Below are 11,440 nucleotides of genomic sequence, written 5' to 3' on the forward strand. Positions count from 1 at the left end.
GGCTGGCTGCTAGTTTAGTCAAAGTTCTGGGAAGGGAAGGAAAAGGAAGCAACCCCCCCCCCTCCCGTTGATTTACATATCCAAATAAATAAACAAAAGAAAATAAGTTAAAACGTCGTTCCTTTCCGTGTTTCGCGTACTGTAGCCTACTAGTTGGTTTACTTGCTTAATATATAAAAATAAAAATAAACCTCGTCCGTCTCGTCTCGACACATAAACGTGCCTGCTGCTTTAATTGGTTAATAATACAATTTAGTAACTCAACTTTTGTGTGTGTGTTTTTTTAACAGAGTCTAAAGAAGTTACAATTTTTATTTTCTGTGAAGAGGAAACGAGAGAGGGCGAAAAAAAGGGGGGAGGCAGGTCGGAGAAGAGAGAAAGGAAAAGAGAGAGAGGAAATCCCCCCGAAAGGAAATGCCAATCGCAGCCGCCGGACAACCAAGGACTCAGGAGCCCAGGATCTACCCCCGGCTGGCCGGGGCCAACAACACCCCCGAGCCGGCGGTGGTGGTGCCCAAAGGGGCCGATCTGCTGCAGGCTGCGGAGGCGCCGGAGCGGACAGAGTTATACGGGGCCGGCGGGGCCGCGGCGGCGGAGGGGGGCAGAGTCGCGGGTCTCGGGGGCTTCGGCGCCGCTAGCCGGGGCTCCATCACCACCACCACCACCCCGCCGCATTCCCCTCCCACCACGACCCCCTCGTTCCTCTTCCACCCCCTCCACCATCACCATCAACCCCACCACCACCAACACCACCAAATGGCCAGCATGGAGCCCCCGAGGACTCGTTCGAGATCCCGATCTGGGTATTACCAGCAGCAGTACGGCAGTGCTGGGAATGTTATTGCCGGTAGTGGAGTAATAATGGGATCGAACAACCACCACCATCATCCGCACCACCAACAGCAGCAGCAGCAGCATGGCAGTGGGTGCGCACCGCTTGGAGCCCACAGCAACTACCAGGAGAGCCACAACCTGCACAGTGGCAGAGCCCCCGGAACCAACGGCTCCTCCGGGGTCCAGAGGCTATCAGCGGCCCCCGGAGCACACCACCACCACCACATCTCAGCAGCAGGTAAATGTCACATTGAGCAGCAGCAGTAACACTGTGTGTGTGTGTGTGTGTGTGTGTGTGTGTGTGTGGACTTCCATTGACCCAGGCAGCCAGGAACATAGTGGCATGTGTTCTGTGACTTCCGTCAGACTTTTTTTACTTGCCTTTTTCTGCTAAACAACGCATACACGTCATATAGCGAGAGTAAGTCGAGCTGTTTTTAATGTGCTGTGCAAGGGGAGGCGACGTCTGATGGCAAGGGGGGTATCATGGTTGGCATGGCAATGGTGTGTGTGTGAGAGAGATTAGTTATATACCAATTAGACAGGGTGTTTTATGTGCTTGCCACAGAGCTGCAGCTTGCATGTACATACAGCACCATTAATACATAGTAGGTAAATGAACAACAGCAGCGTGTGATGTGGTTAGGCGCTCTGTAGCTTTCTAAGCTTGCAGAACTGCTGCTAATAGTTAGCCCCATATAGGGGAATAAGGGACCCTGGGACGTGTCTTTTTGTAAATTTTATAGCTTTAATCAAATGGTGACTGGCATTTGCAGTCAGCAAAATATATGTGTCTACAAGGTTTGGTTTAAGTGTGTCTGAATCAAGCACGGTCTGTTTTATTATCATTAAGTACACACAATACTGTGACAGGGGACTACATTACATAAGTTTGATAACTACTGACGCTGTAATATTCCTCTGTCATTTCTACAGTTGGGGGGGTTTGACAACCCATACTGACATCATTGCATTAATGGTACTAAGCATCTTCTAGTCTACCAAATGCATGTGAAAGAGGGTATAGGCATTGCAGCGATGCATGGTCTGCACACAGTTTCCTGTGTTCGGCATGGAAGAACGCATAATGATTCAAAGAGAGGGACAACCATCCATCCCCAATATTGTTACGGTGGAAGAAATCTTAAGATCTTGATCTGAATGACGTGCATTGTGAGAGTATCTTTAATAACATTGTAGAGTAGAGTAGAGTTTATTTATTTTGGTCATTAAACAAATCAATACAGTGCCTGCCTTTTTTTTGCAAAAGAAACATTGACCAAAAAGGTGTAGGCTGAAGCCTAAGCTTATAGTGCCTTCTAACAAATAAATGGCTTTCATAGGTAAAATAATACAACAAAGCAAACAACAGAAGGGGAAAAAAAACAAGAAAACAAAACAAAAACAAACAAACATAACATAAAACAAAAACAAAGACAGACAGGACAATACAGTTAACAGGAACAAGACAAAAAAGAACAAAAACAACAAAACAAAACACAAAACGAGAAAACAATTTATTTATTGTGTGGCTGCAGTGCAATGAGCAAAAGACCATAGAAAGATGGACCACAGTTAACACATTCAGTGGCCAAGACGTCTCCAGACGTCTTTATAATTTCACCCTAGGGTGTCCAGGACGTTTGGGGACATAATTATTTTCATTGTTTTTGTTTTGTCTCCTTGTGTTTCGCGCATTGCACACTGCCATTCACTTCCTTGTTTACGGCCCGACTCAAGTGGCTCATATCTCTGAATGGTTTTGATCGAAACGGAAATGTTCTGTCTTAATTTCTGACTTAACCTAGCATCTCGTTTGGAATATAAACGCTTCTAGAGACTAGTTTAGATGTGACAACGCAACGTAATAATGGAAGATGTCTCTGTTAATGGAAGGCGGGGCTTTTCAGAGTAATATCTGCCTCATCTGCTGGGCACTCTGGCACCTTAAATTCTGAATATTCCTGGCCATAGGAACGCTTGGCATTCACCTGAAGATGATGAACACACGGCTACAAAGCCTTTTGACTTGTGGAATCAGTCAGTCAGCTTGTTTTAAAGACCAGACGGTTTCAATGTGCTCTTCTTATACCTGGCAAAGACGGACGTAAAAGAATGATACAATTTATAATCAAAGTCGGTGAAATACCCTGCCTGTCACTGACATTTCTGTGTTAACCCATTTTGGGCGGGAACCCCTTTTGGTGATAGCATCATGTTATGCTTTAGCTATTGAAAAATAGCAGATCTACAAGCTCATAGCGTGCCACTCGGTGGCGCGCTATGAGCTTGTAGGTCTACTAAAATCGAAGAACGACTGACATAGAAACAGACATTTTTGGAATCTGATCTCAGGTAAAAATGGGTTGAACAAAGTTAAAAGGTACACTACACATGCACAATCTGTCCCGGAATACATGAAGGTCAAGGTGTACTGTACACATCAACCAACACATAGGGTTGTCTTGTCTTTGTTGACATTTTAAAAATCATATTTGCCATCCCTTTTGCATTATCCAGAAAATTCAAAATAGTGCTCTGACTCGTGATGACTCATTTTTAGCATACTGTACTGCTTCTTAGCCTGGGATCCAGCCTGCTTGCTCTGCTCAGCATGGGGCTTAGTCTGGGTTTAGTGATAACAGTAGGCCAGGGCTATATCTTGCTTCCTATTGAGCAACTTAAATGTATGCGGTATTGCATAAAGGTGTGTGTGCGTGCACGTGCACGTTCGTTCTATCGTGAGCAGCCATGAATGGAGACTGAGACTGGAAATACCTGTCTGGTGGAGTGAGTGTCAATGAAAGCCATTTTCCCAGCTATACACACTACACACCACACACACACACACACACACACACACACACACACACACAATGCCTCTCCCTGGACTCCCAGGCTGCAGGTTGCCTAGGCAGTGCTTGTGTCATACGTCTAGCTGTGTATAAGCTTGCAGGCCACTGGGAAACCAAGCTGTGTGTGACCAGAGGCCTGGAAAAGGAAAAGGCAGCGAGGAGTGATTTTCTTTTAGAGAACGCTTTCCCAAACGCTGGGAAACAGCCGAGCTTGTTGTAGATCGGCTATTTTCACTATAGTTCAGGTCCCGGGCAAACATCTAATTTCTCTCTTTTTGTGTCACGGACGGTGGCGGGCTAAAAGGTTTGGGATAACCACTGCTTTAGAGAAGAGAGAACAATTTCCAAGATTCAAAAGTTTAGACGCAAAAAGCTAGGAGACGAGCTCTCCTTTCCCCGTCATGACTTTTCCAGAGTTATTGCGGTACCAACAAGGAGGTTGAGCTGTTTTTATATTGGTCCGGGGTGACGTCACAACTCTCTGAGTACAACTCTGCCACAGGAGCTTGGCTATGACATGTATAAGAGCACACATTGATTGCCAGATTGGCTGTATTGTATTTCCATCCAAATGGATTTCGATCCGGGCAAGGGAGGGGGGAGGACGGACGAGGAGGAGGACGACGACTGGCTAGGGAACACACACACTCACACTGACACACACACACACACACACACACACACACACACACACACACACACTATGTGGTTCGGTCAAAGACTGGCAAACTCGCCACTGGAGAAGAGGGTTGATGCTGCAGGAGGAGAAGCGATGTACAGTGTGCCCATGTTTGTACTACTGTGTGTGTGTGTAGGGTGTGCAGTGTGTCCATGTTTGTACTACTGTGTGTGTGTGTGTGTGTGTGTGTGTGTGTGTGTGTAGGGTGTGCAGTGTGTCCATGTTTGCACTACTGTGTGTGTGTGTAGGGTGTGCAGTGTGTCCATGTTTGCACTACTGTGTGTGTGTGTGTGTGTGTGTAGGGTGTGCAGTGTGTCCATGTTTGCACTACTGTGTGTGTGTGTGTGTGTGTGTAGGAACAACGTTTAAGATAAGAATGTCAGACTGCAGCGAAAGTCAAAACTATCGTAGCCCACGCTTTTGGGTGACACTAAAAGACGAGACCGCGCCTCCCTCCCTCCCTCGCTCGGTCGGTGGGTTTATTGGGAGTGTTGTCTTGTCATCACAGCCATAGATTAGACTCATAGGTCTAATGAATGATGGTTGAATAATATCCCCTGACAAGAAGCAAGCAGCTGGCTGGCTGGCTAGGCCTCAGCCTGCTCTGCACACTGTTATGAATAAAAGGCCTCTTGCTAAAGTGGGCCGTGCTTGTCTTGAGAGAGAGAGAGAGAGAGAGAGAGACAGGAGATGCCCGGTGTATTTTCCCACGCCAGTCACCTGCATCCTGCGTTCGTTCATTTCGTTGGCCATGAAAGCTAATGATGTCTTGCTTTCTGCCACACTTCCCCCCCCTCCCCATCTCCCCAGAGCCATAAGACAGAGTTAGGACAACTCCATTCACCTCACGGGGCCAGCTGGCTCTTCTACATAGACTTCTGTTGGTTTGTCCCTTCAAAAGTTTACGGAGTGCATTGGAGTCTATGGGGTACATGAACCATGTGACCAGGCTGTTCCTTTCCCCTCCATCAGGCGCCCCGGCTGGTCAGGGGGAGGTAGTTTAGAGAGCAGGATTACTGCATGTTTTTGTGAGGGTACACCTACCCTAGGGGACACGGGGAGAACATGCAAACTCCACACAGAAAGGCCCTTTCGCCAACCCCGCCTCAGGTATGGGCACTGATGACACTGAAGGAGAGAACACGCCACCAGCGCCCTAGCGTCCCCGGCGGGAATCGAACATAAGCAAAATTCTAATAAATATCTAATGGTGTTAAATGCGAACATAAAGCCAAATTATCAAGGGGGGGGGGGGGGGGGGGGGGGGGATGTAAATCCCTGAGTGTTAATTTGTCCATTTGACCCCTGGTTTCATTGATTCTGGGCGGGAACCCCTGTTGGTGTTTTAAGTGTTATGTTATGCTTTAGCTATTGAAAAATAGCAGATCTACAAGATGAAAATGTGCCGCAAATCTTTGAATACGTTTTCAACTCAAGTCTTTGCACCTGGGAGGTCCCTCACCTGGAACAACATATTCTCAGATGGGGATCGGCGGTCAAATACAGATAACTCTGGGGGTCCTTGCCATGAAATTGTTTGAGAACCACTGACATATAGAAACATGAGGTTTTTCAGAAAACTGTCATGATTTAGATGACATTTGTAGAGAATCTCGTCAGTTGAACCCCTTTTGGTGTTAGCACTATGTTATGCTTTAGCTATTGAAAAATAGCAGATCTACAAGCTCGTAGGTCTGCTGTTTTTGAAAAATCTAAGAACGACTGACATAGAAACATAGCTTTTTCAGAAAACTGTCAGGATGTAGAAGACATTTGTAGAATCTGGTCAGTCCAAAATGGGTTAATGTTCATGTTGTTGTTACAGACTGAACGCTTGGTATATCCTGCCCTTGCGGTTTTGGGACCCCCCCCCTCCCCCCCTTTAACCCCTTCTCTCTGCGTTTCCCCTCCGTCCATCTCCTCCCTCGCCTTTGTGCGATGGCGGCAGTAAAAATCAATGTAACCCTTTGAGAGTGTGCAGACGTAAGGGTTCATTTGGTTACTGCATGGAGGAATCCACTCACTGTGTATCCTTTTTAGTCTTAATGTGCTCTTAATTTCTTCTCCCCCCTCCTTCTTGCCTTTTGTCTCATCGCCTCGGCAACCACCTCGTATTTGTAGTAAAAGCTTTCATATATATATTGTTTACTACTACAAAATGTACTGTGGAACTCGACTTTACAAATTAAGTCAATAAAACGACCAAAATGCTACGGTGGTCAGCTGAAGAAGACGGTATATATTTTGCTCCCAAACGTATGTTTACTTAAACCATTTTGGGCGGGAACCCCTTTTGGTGTTGGCATTATGTTATGCTTTGGCTATTGAAAAATAGCAGACCTACAAGCTCATAGAGCTTGTAGGTCTGCTATTTTTGAAAAATCAAAGAACCACTGACATAGAAACATATAGCTTTTTCAGAAGAACTGTCAGGATGTAGAAGACATTCTTTTAATCTGATCTCAGGTCAGAATTGGTTAAGCGGTAACTGTCAATGTTTCAAGGCCTGAAGGAGAGCCTGGTCGGCTCGTACTGTACATACGTTTTAAGAAGCATCCTTTCGTGTGCGGACTCTTTCTAATTATTTTAATGTATACTATTTTTGCTCAGCAGACAGCACTCAGCCTAGTAGGTTTTGGATGTCTTTTGGCTGTTTTTTCCCCAGCCTGTCTTTGTCAGCAGAAGAAGAGAAGACCAGCCTAAACAGGAAGAGACAGACACAGAGAGAGAGAGAGAGATAGAGAGAGTCACCTCATAATTGCCCCCAAAAACTCCCTAATGCCATTTATGTAAACTGAGACCTCGAGACGGAGGAGCCAGGGGAAGGTGAGAGGCAGTGAAGCCTAGCCCATTTTTAGGAGGAAACCCGTTTTTGGTGTTTTTGGTGCATTACGTTGTGCTTTAGCTATTGAAAAATAGCAGATCTACAAGTTCGTAGCTTGTAGGTCTGCTATTTTTGAAAAAATTGAAGAGCGACTGACGTAGAAGACATTTTTTTGAATCTGATCTCGGGTCAGAATGGAAAACTGTCAGGACGTAGAAGACATTTTTAGAATCTGATCTCAGGTCAGAATGGCCTAGGGAGCGCTTTTTGGAAAAGTGTGGAGTGGAGGGCGGTCATGATGCCAGTGAGAGAATTAGTGAGTGTGCAAAAAACGGAAAACGACAGGGAGGAAGGGGGGGCTCTAGAGAGAGGGGGGGAAGGGAGGCAGGGAAGGGCGGCATATTTCCGTGACATTTGGGGTTAGTCGAGCCAGGAAGAGGACGTGGGGAGATGGAGGGAGAGAGATACAAAGGTGAGAGAGAGAGAGAGAGGGAGAAAGGGAGAATGATTAGGTGGTGGTGGGTGGGTGGAGGCCGGGGCCTGTTAAAGCAAGACCAGGAAGTTGGTGAGTGGGTGTCATGGACTTATTGGACTATGTGGACTGATGGTGGGTGGGATGGTCTGCTCTGTGTGAAGGACCGATGGACAGCACACACACACACACACACACACACACACACCCACGGTGCGGAAAGAAATGGAGGAATTAAGACTATAGCCGAGGCCATAAATGTGAGTGTAGGGAAAGTGAGGTTTCTGATGCCTGGGCTGAGGGAGAGGGAGAGGGGGGGGAGAGAGGGAGAGGGAGGAGGAGACAGGGGAGAGGGAGAGGAGAGGTTGAGGGCGTGCTCCCCTCCTCTCCTCCGGCTGTTTGGCATCCGTCCCTCTGCTTTCCCTATTGATGAGTTGGTTCTCACCACAGGCCAGGTGGAACAGACCACACTGATCTCACCCTCCCTCCCCTCCCTCTCCCTCCCCCTCACACACACCCTCCTGCTCTCTCTCTCTCTCTCTCTTCTCTCTCTCTCTCTCTCTCTCTCTCTCTCTCTCTCTCTCTCTCTCTCTCTCTTTTCTTTTTGGAATCCCAGAGTTATTTTTTTCTGTCTACTCAACAGTCTGCGTGACGTCCAGCGTCTGCTTGTCTTGTTGTTGTTACAACACGGCCTCCTCTTCATACGCCTTCCTCTTCCCTTCTCCTCCTCTCCTCTTCCTCCTCCTCCTCTTCATACTCCTCCTCTTCATACTCCTTCCTCTTCCCCTTCTCCTCCTCTCCTCTTCTTCCTCCTCCTCCTCTTCATACTCCTTCTCCCCCTCCTCCTCTTCCTCCTCCTCCTCCTCCTCTTCACACTCACCTCCTCCTCCTCCTCCTCTTCCTCTCCTCCTCCTCACACTCCTTCCCTTCTCCTCCTCTCCTCCTCCTCCTCTTCACACTCCTTCCTCTTCCCCTTCTCAGGCGTTGTCTGTATAGTCTTATGTTGTAACCGTATGCAAAGTGAAGTGCGTGACTGTGTGCGTGTGTGTGTGTGCGTCTGTGTGTGCGAGCGTGACTGTGTATGTGTCTGTGCGTGACTGTGTGTGTGCGTCTGTGTGTGCGAGCGTGACTGTGTATGTGTCTGTGCGTGCGTGCGTGTCACCCCTCTGCTTTCGGAGCCCCGCTGTGCGGTTGTGTTGTGTGTTGAACATGGAAGTAGTGAATAAGTCTCTTGTGGTTCCTCACAATGTTGTGGACACGACACCCGTCGACACAAAGCAACGTGTTAGTGTTGACGGTAAAAACTGGCCTTTCATTCAACAGAAGAGAGAGACGACCAGTTGTTAACCCATTTTGACCTGGGTGGGAACGATTCTGCAAATGTCTTCTACATCCTGACAGTTTTCTTGAAAAAGCCATGTTTTTCTATGCCAGTCGTTCTCAAACACTTCCATGTTCCACTTTTCACGATTCTTCAAAAATAGCAGACCTACAAGCTCGTAGCGCGCCACTCGGTGGCGCGCTATGAGCTTGTAGATCTGCTATTTTCAATAGCTAAAGCATAGCATAATGCTAACACCAAAAGGGGTTCCCCCACAAAATGGTTTAATAATTCTCAGGTCTAGAACGGTTTTGCATTTCAAAGGAGGATTTGTGTGGGGATGTGATCCACACACAGAGATAATGATACAGTGTGGTATTATTATGTATTATCAGCTGATAATCACAGTCCTTTCATTAGAACCATATGGAGTTGGAGTTTCTTTTCAGGGAAAGAGAGCTGGCATCTTAATAAAGGGACCGCGCACTTTTTCCAGCAGTACACTGCTTAACAAACGCACGCACGCGCACGCACACACGCACACACATTGAGAGAGTGTGTGTGTGTGTGTGTGTGAGCTCGCCAGTACATCCACAGTGTCGTGCTCACTGCAGCGATGCATTGCATACATACATTAATGCAGGCCTGTGAGGTTATGCCTGTGGATAATGGCCTTTCTCAACTGAGTATTATTGAATCGGCCAAAGAATGTTGACTTTAGGAAATCAAGCCATATATATATATAGAGCTTTTCATATATTCAGTGAATTGGCTCTCGTACAGCTGGCCCCAACGACGAACACAGCAGACGGAAACCCGTGTATTTGCCCGTCTGCCTCCAGCGGTTTAGAACGACTCTCCACTGTTATGACGTAAGGATGGATTGGAGTGATCAAACAGTGCAGTAATAATACCAGGCCTTTTGTCGTTGCTTGGCCTCTCTCTGTGAGCCAGCAGGATGGGATATTTATTTTGTATGAACAACAGTCAGTGATTCTGTTCTGTCAACCACTGATATTGACATACGGTAACGCACACACACGACATGCACTTTATGACATAAGCTAGTCCATTACACGCACACACACACACACACACACACACACCACACACACACACACACACACACACACGTGTGTGACTGTGTGTGGGCGCATGCACGCGCGCTTCACTGAGGCAGCAGAAGGAGTGAAGCACTATGAAGTGTAAAGGTCTGCTTTTGTGTGCACGTGCTGTGCAGCATGTGAGTGTGGTGTGTGTGTGTGTGCAACAACACACACACACTCTACCAGTGCATAATGCTGGAGGTGTGTGTGTGTGGGGGGGGGGGGGGGGGGGGGGGGGGGGGGCTTGTTTACTTTCTGCCTGGGTGGGCTGGAGCTGGATGAGCTCTGACTCACACACACAGTCACACAGAGACACACACACACACACACAGTGACACACACACACACACACTACACACACACACACACACACACAGTGACACACACAGTCACACACACACACACACACAGCGGTGTCACCCGCTCCAACTCGCTTGTGTAACTGCACCCCGTGGAGACGATGGCCAAAAGGGAGAACAGAAAAGGGAAGCTTAGCAGAAAAGTGTGTGTGTGTGTGTGTGTGTGGTTCTACTGATAATGAAAGATGCAGAGGTGATGTTCTAATCTACGTGTTCCCATCTGTTGCTCCAGGGGGGGCTGGGTGAGAGAGAAAGAGAGAGAGAGAGAGAGACTGGGCTGGTGAAGGCATGGTGTGACATGGAGAGGGGAAGTGAGAAAGAGAAGTGTGGACGAGATAAGGAGGAGGGAGGGGCAGATATGAGCACATATACAATATGAACCTCATACACATACTCTATACAGTGAGTGTTCTGTTTCCCCACTTAACGCATTCTGACCTGAGATCAGATTCTAAAAATGTCCTGTTTGAAAATGACAGTTTTCTGAAAAAGCGATGTTTCTATGTCAGTCGTTCTTCGATTTTTCAAAAAATAGCAGAACTACAAGCTCATAGCGCGCCACCGAGTGGCGCGTTCCTGGGTTAACGCATAGTTAAGACCCGAGAACGGATTCTAAAAATGTCTTCTCGAATCCTGACAGTTTTATGAAAGACCATATGTTTCTATATGTATGTCAGTGGTGTGTTGCTCAACCTTTTTTACATGTCAAGGACCCCCAGAATGATCATATGTGTTTTTGGCTGCGGACCCCCATCTGAAAAGATGTTGTTCCAGGGACCCCCCCTACCCCCCGCCGACCAGAGATTTGCGCTACATTTTCACGATTCCCCCAAAATGGCAGATCTATACAAGCTCGTAGCACGGCACTCGGTGCAGCGCTACCCTTATTACCCGTTACCCTTGACATTTTTGGCGGGAACCCCTTTTGGTGTTGGCATTATGTTACGCTTTAGCTATTGAAAAATAGCAGATCTACAAGCTCATAGCGCG

General features: G+C 47.3%; 1 protein-coding gene across 1 annotated transcript in view; it reads left to right on the forward strand.

The window, feature by feature from the left end:
• The first annotated feature begins 294 nt into the window (after positions 1–294).
• The window catches only part of LOC310859039 (E3 ubiquitin-protein ligase RNF38-like), a 57,549-nt gene continuing 46,403 nt past the window's right edge, over positions 295–11,440 (forward strand). Inside the window, exon 1 of the mRNA XM_083765395.1 lies at positions 295–1,072. Within this exon, the coding sequence (XP_083621521.1) occupies positions 415–1,072 (658 nt within the window). The 5' untranslated portion in view covers positions 295–414. The remainder of the gene's footprint in view (positions 1,073–11,440) is intronic.

The sequence above is a fragment of the Protomyctophum parallelum genome (genome assembly GCF_964188405.1).
Source record: "Protomyctophum parallelum genome assembly, chromosome: 5".
Taxonomy (NCBI): Eukaryota; Metazoa; Chordata; class Actinopteri; order Myctophiformes; family Myctophidae; genus Protomyctophum; species Protomyctophum parallelum.